At 45.0% G+C, this 20,727-nt stretch overlaps 1 protein-coding gene across 1 annotated transcript in view; it reads left to right on the plus strand.

Annotated features, from left to right (window-relative positions):
• Nucleotides 1–3,298: 3,298 nt before the first annotated feature.
• TENT2 (terminal nucleotidyltransferase 2) overlaps nt 3,299–20,727 on the plus strand; it is a 79,850-nt gene continuing 62,421 nt past the window's right edge. The window contains exons 1-6 of the mRNA XM_073584169.1: nt 3,299–3,793; nt 5,972–6,100; nt 8,479–8,725; nt 9,826–9,940; nt 10,040–10,131; nt 15,881–15,947. Of these exons, the coding sequence (XP_073440270.1) occupies nt 3,645–3,793; nt 5,972–6,100; nt 8,479–8,725; nt 9,826–9,940; nt 10,040–10,131; nt 15,881–15,947 (799 nt within the window). The 5' untranslated portion in view covers nt 3,299–3,644. The remainder of the gene's footprint in view (nt 3,794–5,971; nt 6,101–8,478; nt 8,726–9,825; nt 9,941–10,039; nt 10,132–15,880; nt 15,948–20,727) is intronic.

Consider the following 20,727-nt stretch of genomic DNA (forward strand, 5'->3'; position numbering starts at 1 on the left):
ACAGCAGGGGGCGCTCCTCATACAGTAGGGGGCGCTCCTCATACAGCAGGGGGTGCTCCATACAGCAGGGCGCTCTTCATACAGCAGGGGCGCTCCTTATACAGCAGGGCTCTCCTCATATAGCAGGGGGCGCTCCTCATACAGCAGGGGGCACTCCTCATATAGCAGGGGGCACTCCTCATACAGCAGGGGGCGCTCATACAGCAGGGGGCGCTCCTCATATAGCAGAGGGCGCTCCTCATACAGCAGGGGGCTCTCCTCATATAAATAACTTGATATCAAGTGCAGAACACATATTCTTTGTGGCAATGAGTCCTGGTATATCACCAGGATACTAATGGGAAAATTCCCTATGGAGCTCCCCAATAACTAGAAAACACAAAAAACTGAGCCAAAAATCCATAAACATGACAATTCAATATAAAACTTGCTTATATTGATACAAAGAATCATTTAAAAGTCATCACAAAGTATTACAAACAAAGACAAAGCCATTTGACACAGGTCAGAATGCACCAAAGTTTGGAATAAAAAACGTGCTGCAGAATGAGCACCAAAACACCAGGGTAAGGCCAATGTATTACCCTAAAGACCCCACATATACATCCAAAAAATTGTATAATGCGTCCTAAAAGGACAGTAGCATCAATAGCCCAAATGAATGGGAAAAATATGGGATCAAGTCCCTCCTCCACCTTCTAAACCCCCACATATATAGCCAGAAGTAGCGATGGTTATAGTCTAACAAGGTATGTCCATATCTAACCCAAAGAGGGAGGGAAGAGGGAAGTCAATAGTTAACAGAAGGTTTCAGCCATTACCCGTGCTGGTGTCCATGTGCAAGCACGTACACATGGTGTGGCGTTTGATACCGTGTGTGTGGCGTTTGATTCCGTGCCACACAAGAGGTTGGTACACAAAATAAGAATGCTGGGTCTGGGGGAAAATGTGTGTAAATGGGTAAGTAACTGGCTTAGTGATAGAAAGCAGAGGGTGGTCATAAATGGTATATTCTCTAACTGGGTCGCTGTGACCAGTGGGGTACCGCAGGGGTCGGTGTTGGGACCTATTCTCTTCAACATATTTATTAACGATCTGGTAGAAGGTTTGCACAGTAAAATATCGATATTTGCAGATGATACAAAACAATGTAAAGCAGTCAATACAAGAGAAGATAGCATTCTGCTACAGACGGATCTGGATAAGTTGGGAACTTAAGCCAAAAGGTGGCAGATGGGGTATAACAATGATAAATGTATGGTTATACACATGGGAAGATGGAATCAATATCACCATTACACACTGAACAGTAAACCACTGGGTAAATCTGACATGGAGAAGGACTTGGGGATCCTAGTTAATGATAAACTTACCTGGAGCAGCCAGTGCCAGGCAGCGGCTGCCAAGGCAAACAGGATCATGGGGTGCATTAAAAGAGGTCTGGATACACATGATGAGAGCATTATACTGCCTCTGTACAAATCTCTGGGTAGACCGCACATGGAGTACTGTGTGTTTTGGGCACCTGTGCTCAGGAAGGATATAATGGAACTAGAGCGGGTACAAAGGAGGGCAACAAAATTTAAATAAAGGAGATGGGGGAACTAAAATACCCAGAGAGATTAGCAAAATTAGGATTATTTAGTCTAGAAAAAAGACGACTGAGGGGCGATCTAATAACCATGTATAAGTATATAAGGGGACAATACAAATATCTCTCCGAGGATCTGTTTATACCAAGGAAGGTGACGGTCACAAGGGGGGATTCTCTGCATCTGGAGGAGAGAAGGTTTTTCCACCAACATAGAATGTTAGGGCAGTGGGAATCTGGAATTCCCTGCCTGAGGAGGTGGTGATGGTGAACTCAGTCGAAGGGTTCAAGAGAGGCCTGGATGTCTTCCTGGAGCATAACAATATTGTATCTTACAGTTATTGTTAGGTTCTTTAGAAGGACGTAGATCTGGAGATTTATTCTGACAGAATTTTATAGGCTGAACTGGATGGGCTAATGTCTTTTTTCGGCCTTACTATGTTACGACTTTTAGGCTATGGGCCCACGTAGCGTTTTAAAACGCACAATGAAAACCGGACTCCTTCCCAGAAATTGCGCGGTTTCACTGCAATTTTACCGCGATTCTGTTCGCGATTTTGCCGCGATTTTCTCAAGCACTTTCCAAGCGATTTGAAGCATCGCTTGGAAAGTGATTGACAGGTTGGTCACACTCGTCAAACATAGTGTTTGACAAGTGTGACCAGCTTTTTACTATTGAGGCCGCCTATGCGGCATCAATAGTAAAAGAATGTTAAAAATGATAAAAAAATAAAAAATCGCTGTATATTTACCTTCTGACGTCCCGCGCTGCCTTCCCGGGCCTCAGCGTTCCCAGTAATGCCTTGCGAGACCTGTGATGACTTTGGTCTCGCGTTCCTATAGCAATCTCGCGAGACTACGTCATCACTGGACCGTGCCGCAAGGCATTACTGGGAACGCTGAGGCCCGGGAATGCAGCGCGGGATGTCAGAAGGTAAATATACCCCAATTTTTTATTCTTTTTTTACAGGGGTATGGTACCCAGGGCCTGGAGGACAGTCTCCTCTCCTCCACACCGTGGGTACCAACTGCACATGAGACGCTTAACTTCACGCATGGTGGGCATAGCCACATGCGGGAAGTAAGCGATTCTCATGCATTCCTATGGGTGCGGAATCGCGGCAATTCTTTGCGATTCCGCACAAAGGAATGAGCACGCTGCGATTTTTTCCGCGATGCGATTCCGCCGCGGAAAAAAGCGCAGCATTAGCACAGCATGTGCGGAATGCCATAGGAATGCATGGGGGGGCGTTCTGTACACGATTTTTAAACGTTTTCACGCCAAAAATCGGGCCAAAAACGCTTAAAAATCGCATCGTGGGCACACAGCCTTAAATGATTCTTTGTATCAATAAAAGCAAGTTTTATATCGACTTGTTGACATGTTTATGGATTTTTGGCTCCGTTTTTTGTGTTTTCTGGCTCTCCTTATACAGCAGGGCTCTCATATAGCAGGGGTCGCTCCTTATACAGCAGGGCTCTCCTCATACAGCAGGGGTCGCTGCTCATATAGCAGGGGGCTCCTCACACAGCAGGGCTCTCTTCATACAGCAGGGGTCGCTGCTCATATAGCAGGGGGCTCCTCACACAGCAGGGCTCTCCTCATACAGCAGGGGTCGCTGCTCATATAGCAGGGGGCTCCTCACACAGCAGGGCTCTCCTCATACAGCAGGGGTCGCTGCTCATATAGCAGGGGGCTCCTCACACAGCAGGGCTCTCCTCATACAGCAGGGGTCGCTGCTCATACAGCAGGGGGCTCCTAGTCCTCATCACTGCAGTGGACGTCAGTGTCACCTCCGTGTAGTACACAATTGGTCGGGTAGCAGCTGATTGGCTGACAGTGATCACGTGATATGTTTTGGTTACCATGCCACTTCCCTCCGCCCTGAGTGCCGGCCGCCCCTGACTCGCTTGCTGTCGCCGCCCTCCATCTCTCTTCCTGGTGGCCGCCATTTCCTCCGGAGCTTGTGGACAGAGTGTCCGTATTACACCCAGTCACTCCCCGGCGGCCTGGCAAACCACAGGCTGATGTGCGGCCCTATCCGGGGGGAGCATGTTCCCTAACTCCCCCAGTGTGGGCCGCAGTCCGCACCCGTCCTTGCCCATACCGCACCACACCGGCGGGGAGCTGCTCAGTAAGGTGCCGCTGGCTGTGCGCCCCGAGCTGCTGCATGCCCACCTCACCTACCAGAAGAATGCCAGGTGAGAGGAGGAGATGACTGGGTGTGGGGTGTTTTTTTTTTTTTTTTTTTTTTTAGACGTGTGTGTGTGTGTGTGTGTGTGTGGGGTGTCGATACGGTGCGTGTGGGGTGTGGACACGGTGCGTGCAGATGCGTGTGGGGTGTGGACACGGTGCGTGCAGATGCGTGTGGGGTGTGGACACGGTGCGTGCAGATGCGTGGGGATGGCGACACGGTGCATGCGGGGTGGGGAGATGATGCTTGCAGACGTGTATGGGGTTGGGAGACGGTGCGTGCAGACGTGCGCTGAGGGATGGCGAGACGGTGCGTGCAGAGGTGCGCTGGGGAGACGGTGCGTGCAGACGTGCCCTGGGGAGTGGCGGGACGGTGCGTGCAGAGGTGCGCTGGGGAGACGGTGCGTGCAGACGTGCAAAGGTGGGGTGGGGGGACAGTGCGTGCAGAGGTGCCCTGGGGGGGGTGGGGAGACGGTGCGTGCAGAGGTGCCCTGGGGGGGGTGGGGAGACGGTGCGTGCAGAGGTGCCCTGGGGGGGGTGGGGAGACGGTGCGTGCAGAGGTGCCCTGGGGGGGGTGGGGAGACGGTGCGTGCAGAGGTGCCCTGGGGGGGGTGGGGAGACGGTGCGTGCAGAGGTGCCCTGGGGGGGGGTGGGGAGACGGTGCGTGCAGAGGTGCCCTGGGGGGGGGTGGGGAGACGGTGCGTGCAGAGGTGCCCTGGGGGGGGGTGGGGAGACGGTGCGTGCAGAGGTGCCCTGGGGGGGGTGGGGAGACGGTGCGTGCAGAGGTGCCCTGGGGGGGTGGGGAGACGGTGCGTGCAGAGGTGTCCTGGGGGGGGTGGGGAGACGGTGCGTGCAGAGGTGCCCTGGGGGGGGTGGGGAGACGGTGCGTGCAGAGGTGCCCTGGGGGGGTGGGGAGACGGTGCGTGCAGACGCCTCTGCTCTTTTTTTCTCCGCCACTAGCTGTTTCCATGATGGTGGATCCCAATCCCCTGTGGTGACATTTCATTCCATGTGACCGCAACTAACATGTTATCTGTAGTGGTCACGTGGGGCCGGACGTCACCACAGGGGGCCGGGATGCGCTATGATTGGGAAGGAAGCATCGGTGAGGATCTTGTTTGTTTTTCAGGTTTTACTTTTATTGTGGATTTTGCACCCCACAGGTAATCAATATTTACAAAAATAAATACATTGCGGATATTGACGGGAAAGTTTCACAATAAGGCCACATTTCTACCACAACAGTAATCAACGTGCTACAGATTAAAGAAATTAAAAATCCATACCGCAGGACACTTTCTACACCAAAAATACTGCGGCATGTGGAAGAGAATTCTAAATTCTAATCTGTTTTACTACTGTATACAGCTGCAAATGTTGTGCCCAAAAATCCAGATGGAAAATTTGGGAATGTGTAAACAGACTAGTACTCAGTAAAAGGAGCTTCTTTCAGTGTGTATTTAACACCCATAGTACAAGTGCTAAATAATTACTAGGTCCCCTACCATTTACTAGAGCTTTAGGTTCGAGGTCCTCAGTTCATTCTGCCTGCGCAACCTCAACGAAAATACCTGAATCCAGCGGTGGTCATGTATGCGCACTATGCCTCCATTCAATGTCTGTGGCACTGAGACAGCCGGCACACTGCTAGGCTATCTTCATTTGTCCCATAGACTTTGGCTTGAGTGTCAGAGACTGAGGTCTTTGGGGGTCCTGTTGATCAGACACTTGTAAACTCTCCTGTGGATATGTGATAAATGAGATTTGTGGAAAACTCTTAATTATCTTACCTATCCTGCACAGATGCACTGAAGTGCTGCTTTAACATTTGACTGTCAATCACTGGCCCTCATGGTGATGCCAGTGTATATGAGAGGCACGTGACTGCCAATGGTCGACTACATTGGTATCCATATTTGCAAAGATTTTTTTTGGTCCAAACCCTATGTAGTTCAGTTATACAGTCATGTGTTCCCCCCTTCTAACTGTGCTTCATGCTATGTTCAGTCAGAAGGATTGAAAGTAGTGGGAGAGGGGGCTGTTTATGGTATCAGACTATACTGGGCCCATTTGTAGTCATTTGACTTTAGGGATCACATGAGAAGCAGGGTCGCCTGATATTTTGTAAAGTGTGAATATAATCTGTTTATATTGGATGCACCTTGTTTGATAACATAAACTTTTAGCCTCTCTAGGATGCTGATGAGTGGGAATGTCCTGATGATGCCGCCGGTGACCACACAACCATGGGCTCTTGGCAACCACAGCCCCTTAATCAATCCAGTCTCTTCACCTTCACCATTCCAAAACAGGAAGTGAGTACCCCCAACTGTCACCATCAGCTACTTGTTGTATTCTCAATTTTTATTTTGTGTGTGCTTAGATAGATACTGTTTGATCCGGACAGTCAGACATTTGCCCATAACAATAATTTCTGGAGTTGTCCATTTGTGAGTACTCATTTATTTGACGGACCAGCGCTGGACTGGCCGTAGAGCCGCGGACCAGCGCTGGACTGGCCGTAGAGCCGCGGACCAGCGCTGGACTGGCCGTAGAGCCGCGGACCAGCGCTGGACTGGCCGTAGAGCCGCGGACCAGCGCTGGACTGGCCGTAGAGCCGTGGACCAGCGCACAACTTTGCAATCAGTTGTCTAGATCAGGCATGAAACAATGGACGGCACCAGCCTTATTCCAAGATAAGAGACATTGGCATCCTATTCTGTAACATACTGCAGATTGCTACGTGTGCACGCCATTTGGAGGTAACCTCGTGTGTGCTGAGTTTGCGCACCTTTGCAATTTCGCCATGTCTCACCGTCGCCCCTCTGCTGTGAATCTAACTTTGTTGTGAGACTTTTTGTTTTTGTTTTCTCCAATGCACCATTTGAGACAAAAATGATATGTGTGGTTCTTACTGTCTTCAGAGGCCCCTAATTCTTATTGTTGCGTAGTCGCGGCTGTGTCTTGTATCTATATGGTAACATCTTATGTGAGCAGTCATTGGCGTTTTTATGTCATCTGTCTTTTCATGTCGCGATTGTTACCTGTGGTCCCGGCATTAGTGTTTTCTTCATTCTACACAAGCCGCATATGGATGTCTCATGTGTACCACCTGGATGATGAGCGTCCTTGGAGGATGCAGTTGTGAGGCACATCAGGATCTCCACGGAGCTGTTACATCTGCTTGTTAAATCAAAATAGCTTAAAAAAAATCTTTCCAGATGTAACTTGTTTTTTTATTTCTCTCATCGCCCTGGATCAAGCCTGGCTTTCTTCAGCTTTGTTCACGTCTGTCAGTCCTGTGTTGGGCATATGCTGATGTACCCATAGATTATCGTTATTCATCCATTTCAGAAGCTAATCCTTTTGGCACCTACATCATTTTACCTTATAGATATGGGTCTCTGTGTTCCCTGTGGTTTTATAATGCGTGTGAATGCTGCGCTTCAGCCTCCTGAAGCCATGTAACATTGTGTTTGCTATGTAGTACTTGACTCCATGGCACCTATAAATCCTATTTATCTGCCCAACTTGTTTGGTGCAAACTGACAATTTAATATATTTGTTGTGCGCTTTTGTTCTTGACCCCCAAAAATAATTCCCTATGGTTTTGCTACATTTTTTTTTTTATATTGTAGGTTTCTCGCTTCCTCCCAATGAACACTTAATCAGATTGGGGCTTAGGCTCTGTTCATACCAGTTTTTTGCTTCGGTCGCCGTCCTCATGCCACTGCGTAGGCATTTAGCTGCCATTCACGCAATTTAAGATAAAAAAAAAAACAAAAAAACTTCTTACTCTGCCTTTCTGTAAAGCAACGTGGAAAGGGGCAAAAAGGCTACTCATACAAACGTAGGCTTTGCCAAAAGAGCACTTTTTGGCATATGCTGGGTGCAGGGGGATTATGGAAAGCAGATGTGGACAGAGGCTAAAGGGGGTTTTACACTAAGCAATATCGCTAGCAATATCGCTAAAACGTCACCGGTTTTGTGACGTTATAGCGATATTGCTAGCGATATCGCTATGTGTGATACTTACCTCCAACCGGCTCCCCCGCTGTCTATCGCTGATCGCGCGAGAATGTCCGGCTCCATTTCTCGTCGGGCGCTTCCTGCTGAGACTTCCTGCTGTGACGTCCAGCGACGCGTGGAGGCGGGCCGGAGGACGCAGGATCGCTGTGTGTGAATGGTAAGTATCGTGCGCTGCATCGCTGCTGCATCGCTGTGAGGTCTTTCTGTATGAAAGCTCACTAGCGATCATTTAGCGATGCACCAGCGATCCTGACCGGGTCGGATCGCTGGTTGGATCGCTGGTGCATCGCTAAATGTAAAAGGGCCTTAAGATTGCAGAATTTCTTGCCCGTAAGATTTGGACTGAAATGCAATTTAAGCTCTAATCATAGCTTTGTAGTGAATCTTCTCATATGTGTAGTGTCAAGATTTGAACAGTGAATTTAGGTTCTCTTTTGCCCAGATTACCCTTTTTACTTAAACAGTTTCTCCATATTGAATCACTATTACGGTAAGAGCTTCCCCCAGTTTGCTTCCTCACTTGAACCTATAAGTGGTGCCCTCACAATTACTGTCCATGATGCACATAGATATAAGCGTTCAGTATGCCCGTCATCTGGTGGTGGTGTCTGGGACAGTAAGATGCATTTTGTGTTTTTCCTTTTCTCTTTGCTTTTTCTTCCAGGAGGAGAAGTGATGAAGGGATTAATCAGTATGATCTGAAGAGGCAGAGGTTTCAGTCTCCTCCACAGTCGCCTTCATCGATCGCTCACCAGTCAGTGCCTTTAAGAGATGACTTCTATTATTCCTTTGATGGGATTCCATTACGGCAGTCTCTTCCGATCTCTGATGTAAATAGTCAAGTTTCATCCGCAGCTGATCCCTGGATATTTGACGATGTAATAACCACTTTGCCTGTTGCTAATGACAAGGTAAAACTGGAAACGGCGCTATGTCTTAATAATTTTACAGTTACTTAGAAAATGCACACTTTACAGAACTGGTGTCATAGGCTCAGATCTGACATCTGCAGAGTGTTTCCATAGGTTATTCTGGTTTTTTTCCACATACTAGCCCACATTTATTAATTTTACACATCTAAATGTAGGGCTATGCGTACTATCAGACTTTAAATGCATCAGATTAATAGATGCAAGCTAGAGTTGGTGCGAATCAATTTGCAGGACCCAGTTCAGTAGCCAGCTCCGTATACTGTGGCTGTTGGATGGAAACCCCCGAGAATGGTCTCCTCCGTATCGGCATCAGCGGCTCTTCATTTGATTAGCTGGTCTGGCCCACCAATGCCACATGTGTGAAGCCACAACGACGATATTGCACCAGGCTGGTTAATCAGAAGGAAATCGATCCCTGAGGCTCGTGTCTGTTGGCCGCAGTTTACTGATCTGGCCGCTGGACTGGGTCCTGTAAATCGATTTGCATCAACTTTAGTGCACGCACATTGATAATGTGCCATTCTCCTTTTTATGTTTTCCAAATTCATGATAATAAAGTGGGCCACTGATGTTACCATAAGGGCAGGTGCAGACGAGCGCATTTTCGGTCACTGTAATCTGACAAAACATCAGATTGCACTTGGACAAATTTTAGTCCATCCTGGGGCCATGTACGTCATATTTTTTCCTTGGACCACACCGGTTTGAGGAAAAAAAATTGCTGTATGCCCAAGTTTGATCTGATTTTCGGATCCCGCTCGTCCAAGCAAGCCAATGAGTCTGTAGAAACCATCGGACTGCACTCGGATGACATCTGCAGTCTGATTTCCACAGACTGACCGAATGGAGAAGATGATTAAACTTTCATAATAGTGTGATTTGCATAATCGATCCTATTCTATCGGATGAGATAATACATGGTTGTCTGCACCTCGCCTAAAACTGTTTCTACCATGTGTGTCCAAGTCATAGAGAAATTTACATTGTATCAGGAAGCCATGTGAGTGCACTCTCTATTGAAAAGTCTGTTGGGACTGCTGTATGATAAAAACCAGTGATTCCTCTGTTCTATCTCTCAGCTGAGTCAGCAGATCCTGGACTTGTTTCAAGCTTGTGAACAGCAAGTCTCTGACTTGAAGAAGAAAGATATCTGTCGGGCAGAACTCCAGAGGGAAATTCAGCAAATATTTCCACGTATGTACAAAAGAGTAGACTTTCCTGAATGTTTTTGTAGTTTTATTATTTGCCCATTGTAGTACTGGTATTGTATTTACCCTTTTGTACTTTTTCTAGAGAGCAGACTGTACCTGGTTGGTTCGTCACTTAACGGGTTTGGCACAAGGAGCAGTGATGCAGATTTGTGTTTAGTTATAAAAGATGAACCGGTAAGTCCTGAAACGTTTAGCGTGAACCTCACACCAGTTTTTTAGTGTGTGAACCAATGCCACCGCTTTTCTGAGAACCTGCATTGCACAAATGTGTCCATCACCTCCTAACCCCCCATGTATACCACAAAAAATACCTTATTATGGGCCGTGCACACAAAAGCAGTCTTCCATAGCGTGTCCACATCGGACGTTGCCTGCCTGAATCCTGCTTATACAGGTACTATACACATGATCAGGCTTTTAAATACATCAGTTAGGACTGCTCTGATATGGGTATACCTTGACGATTGGTAGAGCGGCTTAGTATACATTTTTTGCAAAAAATGTATCAACCAAATACCCTGTTTTATCATCTTTTCACTAGCACTTGCTGTTTACTGTTACATTTTTACAGCAGAGTATTTTTACGTTTTGTTTTACTGTGTTTTTCTGTGCTTCAGTCTTTTGGTGGTGTGAACACTGTCCTACAGACTTGTTTGCTGTGTGCATGGCCCATGTGTTTGTATCTAAGCCGCAAATCGGGCAGCTTAGACAACGAAAACTAAATCTTCAAGCACGCCAAAATACTCGGAGATCACTCGAGCATGCTCTGGGAGACCCGAACAACAATGCTACTCGCCCATCACTACTGGTTACCAAACAGGTTGTTGGGTGTAATGGACTGTGGACTGCTTATCATATATAATATACACCATGCATGGATCAATAACATAAAAATAATCTTTATTTCTATATAGTGCTAACATATTCCGCAGCGCTTTACAGTTTGCACACATTATCATCACTGTCCCCGATGGGGCTCACAATCTAAATTCCCTATCGTTATGTCATTGGAATGTGGGAGGAAACCCACGCAAACACGGGGAGAACATACAAACTCCTTGCAGATGTTGTCCTTGGTGGGATTAGAACCAGGACTCCAGCTCTGCAAGGCTGCAGTGCTAACGACTGAGCCACCGTGCTGCCCACAATATGCATCAACTTCCAAAAGAGGCCAACCACCGTATTGTTATATCAAATAAAGACCACTGTGGTCATATTGATGCTAAAATGGGGTAAATATCACATATAATATGTGCTATGCGAGTGTCAGTAACGACCATAATCTGTCATCCCCTGTAGATATAGCAGCATCAAATGAAAGGGAAACTAAACCCCACATTCATTAAAGACCACTGTGGTTATATTGATGCTAAAAAAAAAAAAAATGCAAGTCTCCTATGGGTAAGGCGGATCGATTTAGCTTACCCATCATAAAGTGCACCAAGTAAGGTTCTCGGAGCCTGTACATGAGCATAGGTGGTAAAAGTATAGCAATGGTCACGATTGCAACATTGTAAGCGTCTGCTGTGAGTCATCTGCTATTGAATGGTTGGCTATGTAACATTTTGCCATGCCGTGCTTCCCCCGTCTACAGCTACGCTTCAGAGAGTGACACTTTTCAGGATTTAATAATGAAGGTGCAAATTGACGTAGGCAGGTAGTATCTTTTATAATTTAGATGATGTGTATCAAAAATTGAGTTTGGGTGAAATATTTTAGCTTTGTTTTCCTCCATTTTTTTTTGTTGAGGAAGTAGTACTAGAGTTTGTGTGACCTAAGGAGAGAGGTGGATTTTCAAGTGTAAGCACATTTACTTCCGCTGTGTAATCTTTCATGTTCACTTATAAATGAAACTGTGTGACATTTGGGCTACTTGGTCTATATTTAACATTTTTGAACAATTTCAACATGGTGAGATATTTCTTAGTATTTTACCTTTGGAGAACCTGGAAGTTTCTGTAATTCTTGTGCGAGTGCAAGGATGACATAGAAAGAAAGCTTTTAAGGTAGCCATACCTAACTTAAAGGGAATCTGTAACCTTATTTTTCACCTATCAGCTGCCAGCACCGCCATCAGGGGCTTATCTACAGCATTCTGTAATGCTGTAGATAAGCCCCCGATGTAACCTGAAAGATAAGAAAAATGAGTTATATTATACTCACCCAGGGGCGGATCGGGTCCAGTTCGGGTACAATGGGTTTAGTGATCCAGTGCCTCCCATCTTCTAACGGTGACGTCCTCTTTGCTGCCTGTCGCGGCTCCTGCGTAGGCGCACTGCTCTGCCCTATTGAGGGCAGAGTCCTGCAGTGCGCAGGCGCCAGGAGAGGTCCAGCGCCGCACACTGCAGTATTCTGCTCTTCCCTCAACAGGGCAGAGCAGTGCGCCTGTGCAGGAGCCACGACAGGCAGCAAAGAAGGGGACGTCACCGTTAGAAGATGGGAGGCGCCGGACTGCAACACCCATCGGACCGGGACCGCAACCCCCCCCGGTGATTATAATATAACTCATTTTTCTTATCATTCAGGTTACATCGGGGGCTTATCTACAGCATTACAGAATGCTGTAGATAAGCCACTGATGGTGGTGGCCGCAGCTGATAGGGGAAAAATAGGGTGACAGATTCCCTTTAAAGTGCACAGTATCTGCTTGAGGGCATTGTCCACTTTGAAGCCAATTTGTACCAAAAGTATCTTGATAAAAATAGTCTACCTTTCTGTGTCTGCAGAGTTAGGGTACCGTTACACTTAGTGATGCACCAGCGATCCCGACAACGATATGGATCGCTGGTGCATCGCTAAGTGGTCGCTAGTGAGCTGCCACACAGGCAGATCTCACCAGCGACATCGCTGGGGTCGGGGGTCGCTACTTACCTGTCAGACGAGGCGATCCTGACGTCCTCTCGCCCGCGTCCACGCGCCGCTCGTCGGTGCCACAGGAAGCGCCCGACGAGAAATGATCCAGGACCTTCTCGCGCGACCAGCGATAATCAGCAGGGGGGGGGGGGGGGGGAAGCTGGTCGGAGGTAAGTATCACATGTAGCGATATCGCTAGCAATATCGCTGCTACGTCACAAAATCGGTGACTTTACAGCGATATTGCTAGCGATATCGCAGTGTGTAACCAGGGCTGTGGAGTCGGTAAGCCAAGCCTGCGACTCCGACTCCCCAATTTCCCTTACACCGACTCCGACTCCCACACATATTGCTTATATTTAAGTGAAAAATTTATTGTAGTACAATGTGAACCTCAGACATTTAATCATTTTTATGATCCAATAATCAAGATATTTAGATAGAACAGAATATATATTGGTGTACTACCCGGTTTTCATTCTTTTTGGCACAGATACGATATGGATAGACAGATATGGATAAATGGATATATAGATAGAGCAGATTTCTAATCTGCTTTTGCTATTGAAAACATTATCTATGAGCTCAAAAACCTTTCAGGTGATGCAGTTTTTTTAAAAAGATGATCAGCTTTTACAGCTGAAAAACGTATCCTCAAAAAACACAGGAAAAATGCTGTGTGTGAATGTAGCCTTAGATCAGGAATATAACAGCCATTTATAGGACATTTCATAACTTTCCCAAACTCCTATGAAAAAATATTCAGCACATCCTGCATTGAACTACTGTACCCAATTTATTATATATTTTAGGAGTCGGAGTCGGTCCATTTTATACCGACTCCGACTCCACAGCCCTGTGTGTAACGGGGGCTTTAGTCTATAGTACTGTATTCTGAGTACAGTACTGTATTCAGATATTGAAGTTCCCTTACGTCTTGGTGATCTAGCAAATTCAGTATATGTTACCAAGAAGTGGAGGACAAGTTTACAAATAGTATTACTTAAGATGCATTGGAGCAAAAAAAGTTGAAAAGCTATTTATTAATCCACTGAGCTGTTATTAAATGGGCTGTCTACTACTTGGCAATCCTTTCTTAAATTCTGTCTTCTCACATGTGAAAGGAAAATAACTTTTATAGTCCTCTGCGCTGTCGCCGAGCCAGCAATTCAGTGCTGTAGTTTCTAGGTGCCAGGAGATCTTGCGCCAGTATTGCTAGGATTGTGGCCGTGATGTTTATTTTACACTACAGTATTTAAGAAGATGTTGTCCAAGTAGTAGACAGCCCCTTTTGAACTTTGGTGGGATGTGCTTGCCTTAGTAACATCTGTCTGATGTTTGTGCGTCTAGCAATCCAGTGGCCATGTAGCATATCACACTCTTCCACGGCTCCGTCTTGTTTTGTGCAGCAGCTTGAAAGCATTTAATGCATGTGCCCATACGTGCATCAGATTCTCCTGCGCAGAGGAGAGAGCCAGGGATGCAGAAAAAAATGAGCAGGTACGTGCAAAAAGAGAGAAACTGCACATCCACAAGAAAATATAGAAAAGGTAATGCTTTATTGGTATAAAGACATAAGCCCGGATTCATCAAGGTATTTAAACTAGAATTATGAGCTAAAACAACTTTTTGCATGGTCATTCCAGTTTTGGCAATTTGGGGGCAAGAACAGAGTGTCAGCACCCACCCGACAAACTAATTTGGAGTTGTGGGTTAAGTTATGCCCAAAATGGTCCTCGTGTCCCCAAGGTGCACATTAGTGATGATATGCACTGAATTCAGTGACTTGATCCTCTTCATGAATTAGGCGCATCTTGTTACTGCATGCCCCTCATTACCGCAGGGATACAAAACGCCAGTCCTAATGATTCGGGGCTGTAACGTTAATCTCCAAAAAGTTTTAAAAATGACCTATGCTGTGAAGTACAACAACCTATTGTATTTATTTGTTAGACTTACTGTATTCCAATCAGCATGTAGGCACCTATAGACATGTATTATGTTTTGTTTTCTATGTTTGATAGTATTCCTTGCATGCTGTTTTGTCCTTATTCTAGTCTTGTTTCTTGTGCCCTACTGCCAGAATTCACTTTTTCGTGTGTGAATGTCTGGTTATTCTGTGGGGCCTCCACACTGGTCCGGGGTCATTGCCGTTTACATCATCGCGTTTTTACAACTTTTTGTTTTGTCTACCTCTGTCTTTATAACAGTAATGTGTTAACTTTTGTATATTTTCTTCTAGATGTGCGTTTTTTTTTTCTTTTGCTTGTACCTTTTCTCCTGTTTTTCAGCTATTCAGTTCCTGTACTTGATTGACTAGCCCTATTCTGTTAAATTTTTTTGGATGTTTAGTTGTTGCCCACCCATAGGCTATGTGCACACGATGCAGATATCCAGCGGATCCACAGCGGATTTTACCACGCAGAAACGTTGCATATCCGCATTGTGATGTACAGTAGCACGTTGGTCAAGTGAAAAATAAAAACGCTGTGCAGACGCTGCAGATTTTTCCACGCGGTTTTCTTGTGGTTCAAAATATGCAGCATGTCACTTCTTTTGTTCGGTTTTCCACCTGCTCCATTCTCCAAATCCGCAGGGGAAAACCGCAAGAAAACAGGAAGAAATCCGCAGGAAAAATGCAGGTCATGTGACCTGCGGATTTCTTCAATTCTGCGCGGAAAAATCCGCAGGGCTAAAAAGTACGTCTGAGGAGCGAGAAAAGCAGTCATGTATTGACCTATGTCACATCTGCCTTATTGGTTGTTGTGGACACCACAGTGGGCTCTATCCAGTGTTTACACTGCTAATTAGTAGTAACGGGCTCATAACAGGCTGTGAAGGGAAGAAAAAGGGGCATTTACTGCTTGGTTTGGTACCAGTTTTACGGCATTGTGGAAATTTAGTCAAAATTGACCTACCCCCTTAGTGCTTACCGTACTTTTGATTTTTTTTTTTTTTTTTTGATTGTGTCATACAAATTCTTCTTGACTAAAAATCTGATTTTTTTTTAAATTAATTTTGCTGTATTCTTTATGAAGTTGACCCTGTGTGTATTTGTCTCCCAATACAGATGAACCAGAAAACAGAAGCCAGGCATATACTCAGCTTACTCCAAAAACACTTCTACACTAGACTTGGTAAGTGATTTCTGAGTAGATAAATGTGAATGTCACACATCAGTACCTACATTTTTCATGTTTTGTACAAACCAGTCATTACTTCAATAAAACTCTGTGTTCTGCGTTATAAGCTGATCAGCACATAGCTAGCTATAGAGTCATGATTAGTGTTGAGCACATTCCGATACAGCGAATATCGGCCGATACCCGATATTTGCAGTATCGGAGTTCCGATACCGTGTACTGATATCTTTACAATATCGAATACCGGAATCGGAAGTTCCCATAATGCAATGAGCCGCCAGTTGTGTTAGCCATGTTGACTAATGGCATGGCTGTGATTGGCTGCTGAAATAATGTCATCATGATGCGCGGTCTGTGCGGGCCTGCCGGGGTTTGTATGTGTGTGTGTGTGTGTGCAGGCATCGTCCGATGGGACTACAAGTCCCATCGGGCGATGCCTGCTACAATGACAGTGATTGACACATTAGCCAATGATGGGACAGTAGTAGTCCCATCATCCGGCTAATGTGTTGAATGTAAAAAAAATAAAAAAAACATGCATACAACATGCATACATACATACTACATACAGTCATGGCCAAAAGTATTGACACCCCTGCAATTCTGTCAGATAATACTCAGTTTCTTCCTGAAAATGATTGCAAACACAAATTCTTTGGTATTATTATCTTCATTTAATTTGTCTTAAATGAAAAAACACAAAAAGAATTGTCCTAAAGCCAAATTGGATATAATTCCACACCAAACATAACAAAGAGGGTGGACAAAAGTATTGGCACTTTTCGAAAAATCATGTGATGCTTCTCTAATTTGTGTAATTAACAGCACCTATAACTTACCTGTGGCACCTAACAGGTGTTGACAATAACTAAATCACACTTGCAGCCAGTTAACATGGATTAAAGTTGACTCAACCTCTGTCCTGTGTCCTTGTGTGTACCACATTGAGCATGGAGAAAAGAAAGAAGAACAAAGAACTGTCTGAGGACTTGAGAAACCAAATTGTGAGGAAGCATGAGCAATCTCAAGGCTACAAGTCCATCTCCAAACACCTGAATGTTCCTGTGTCTACCGTGCGCAGTGTCGTCAAGAAGTTTAAAGCCCATGGCACTGTGGCTAACCTCCCTAGATGTGGCCGGAAAAGAAAAATTGACAAGAGATTTCAATGCAAGATTGTGCGGATGTTGGATAAAGAACCTCCACTAACATCCAAACAAGTTCAAGCTGCCCTGCAGTCCGAGGGTACAACGGTGTCAACCCGTACTATCCGTCGGCATCTGAATGAAAAGGGACTGTATGGTAGGAGACCCAGGAAGACTCCACTTCTTACCCCGAGACATAAAAAAGCCAGGCTGGAGTTTGCCAAAACTTACCTGAAAAAGCCTAAAACATTTTGGAAGAATGTTCTCTGGTCAGATGAGACAAAAGTAGAGCTTTTAGAGCAAAAGCATCAACATAGAGTTTACAGGAGAAAAAAGAGGCATTCAAAGAAAAGTACACGGTCCCTACAGTCAAACATGGCGGAGGTTCCCTGATGTTTTGGGGTTGCTTTGCTGCCTCTGGCACTGGACTGCTTGACCGTGTGCATGGCATTATGAAGTCAGAAGACTACCAACAAATTTTGCAGCATAATTTAGAGCCCAGTGTGAGAAAGCTGGGTCTACCTCAGAGGTCATGGGTCTTCCAGCAGGACAATAACCCAAAACACACTTCAAAAAGCACTAGAAAATGGTTTGAGAGAAAGCACTGGAGACTTCTAAGGTGGCCAGCAATGAGTCCAGACCTGAATCCCATAGAACACCTGTGGAGAGATCTAAAAATGGCAGTTTGGAGAAGGCACCCTTCAAATATCAGGGACCTGGAGTAGTTTGCCAAAGAAGAATGGTCTAAAATTCCAGCAGAGCATTGTAAGAAACTCATTGATGGTTACCGGAAGTGGTTGGTCGCAGTTATTTTGGCTAAAGGTTGTGCAATCAAGTATTAGGCTGAGGGTGCCAATACTTTTGTCCGGCCCATTTTTGGAGTTTTGTGTGAAATGATCAATGTTTTGCTTTTTGCTTCATTCTCTTTTGTGTTTTTTCATTTAAGACAAATTAAATGAAGATAATAATACCAAAGAATTTGTGATTGCAATCATTTTCAGGAAGAAACTGAATATTATCTGACAGAATTGCAGGGGTGTCAATACTTTTGGCCATGACTGTACATACATACAACATTCATACAAAATACATATATACTACATTCATACAGCATACATACTACATAATACATACTACATATATACTACATTCATACAACATACATACTACATACAATACATTCATACAATACATACATATAGACATACAGTACATATAACATAGAGTACATACTCACCATCACTTGTCACTTTGATCCCCGAAGCCAGTGTCATCTCACTATAAAAAATATTAAAATAACAAACAACCAATATACTCCCTGATCCGCAGAAATCCACGAGTGTCCCACGACGATCTCCTGCAATGCATCACTGAGAGGTTACTATAGTTCACTGGTCTCACTTTATGGCAAAAGCTGCGTGGGAACTTTCTCACACAGCAATGCCAAAAGTGAGACTAGGGACTATTTTTTTTTACAGTGGCGGAGGAATACAGGGCGGAAGGATACCTACCTCCCGTCATTGTATTCCTGGTGCCCCTAGAGAGCGGTCGCATCAGCTGATGCTGCTGTTCTCCACGGGAGATCGTCGTGGGACACTCGTGGATTTCTGCGGATCAGGGAGTATATTGGTTGTTGTTATTTTAATATTTTTCACAGATGACACTGGCTTCGGGGATCAAAGTGACAAGTGATGGTGAGTATGTACTCTGTTATATGTACTGTATGTATGTATTGTATGTTGTATGTACTATGTATGTATGGTGTATGAATGTAGTATATACGTAGTATGTACAGTATGTAGTATGAATGTAGTATGTTGTATGAATTTAGAATGTGTGTTGTATGTAGTATGTATGTATGTTGTATGAATGTAGTATGTATGTTTTGTTTTTTTTTTTTATTTCCATTCAACACATTAGCCGGATGATGGGACGAATACTGTCCCATCATTGGCTAATGTGTCAATCACTGTCATTGTAGCAGGCATAGCCCGATGGGACTTGTAGTCCCATCGGACGATGCCTGCACACACGCACAGACCCCCGGCAGGCCCGCACAGACCCCGCCCGCACACACAGACATGCACAGTGTCCGCCCACGCACCGCCCACACTCTTTCCCCCCCCTCTCGAACCCAATGTGCAAGTAAAGATATGGTTTATTTTCATTCCGATATTTGTGCCCCATTGACTTGCATGGGTTTCCGGTATCGGAATCGGCGATACCCGATATTTTTGGGGTATCGGTCCGATCCGATATTTCCCGATATCGGAAGGTATCGCTCAACACTAGTCATGATATATTTTGGCCTCCCCAACTTCCCCATAAACATGCTGGCTCAGCTTGTCTGCATGAGTGTGCATGTTTAATTTTCGGTAATGAAGGATAGGTGCTGTGTACTGCCCTCGCTCTCCATGCCTTAAAAATGTTGTCCACAATTTAGTTTACTTTTTTTTTTTTTTACTTAAATGAATTTGGAAATTTAATTTTTTTTTTTTTTTTTTTTTCAATTGCACCTTTTGGTTCTTACAGGCTTTTTATTGCCCTCCACATTCTATTTTAATGTGGGTTGTGGTCATAAATCAGCCGAGGAGACGGATTACGATTACAAACTCCCAGACAGACACTCATGGTGGTTTTGAATGAATTCACGGCTGTCATTCTGCTGCCAGCAATTGATGGTTCAAAACATGAGACCCAATTGCAGTAAAGGTTTTTTTTTTTTTTTGCCGTAATTACTAGTGATGAGTGAACGCGCTTGAATTAGGTGTTATCCGAGCATTCTCTGGTGCTAATTGAGTGTCTTCACATGCTCGAATAATATGTTCGAGACCCACAGCGTCATGCCTAACAGCCGTGTGACATGCAGCCACAGGGTCTTGAAAATATGATTCCATCATGCCGAAGTCACTCAGTTAGCATCCGAGCATGCTGCGATCCATTGTCTTATTCCAGAGAAATTCACATTTTTATTAATATGTAAATGAGCTGTTGAGATCTACGTCCAACCCATAGATCCTCTCGAGTCTGCCTCCAGAGATTATTTTAAATGAAAGGGGGTGGTGATACCAGTGTGAGACATATAGTAACTGACAGTCTGTTCTCCTGATCTACAAGTCTGACAATGTTAATGCTTCCTTTTTTATTTAAAATAATGTCTGGAGGCAGACTCACGAGGAGACCTGTGTCCGGATGGTAGATCTTAACAGCTCATTTACATATTAAGAAAAACATGGATTTTTCTGGAAATAGACCTCGCATCACAAGTATCAAGATATAATTTTATTCAATTTTCTATTACATAAATGTCGATATTGGCACCTTAAAAGGGTTGATCCTACTGACAGATTCCCTTTTAACCCCTTCATGACCTATAGCATGGGTCATAGGTCGTGTCCCTGCACTTCATGCACACTCCGGAGTTTTGAGGCACAAGTCAGCTGATTCATTTAGCTGACGTGCCTCTAACAGCGGGTGGAATCACAATCCACCCGTGGCTTTTAGCATGTAAAATGCCGCTGTCAAACTCTTAACAGCGGCATTTAACATGCTTGCACCGGAAGTGCGTCACAACCCCCCACCCCATCGGTGCCAGTGTCACATGACCGCAAGTCGCTGATGGGTTGGCTCGA

This window comes from Dendrobates tinctorius, unplaced genomic scaffold (assembly GCF_039654945.1).
Source record: "Dendrobates tinctorius isolate UK_male_01 unplaced genomic scaffold, ASM3965494v1 ptg000083l, whole genome shotgun sequence".
Classification (NCBI taxonomy): domain Eukaryota; kingdom Metazoa; phylum Chordata; class Amphibia; order Anura; family Dendrobatidae; genus Dendrobates; species Dendrobates tinctorius.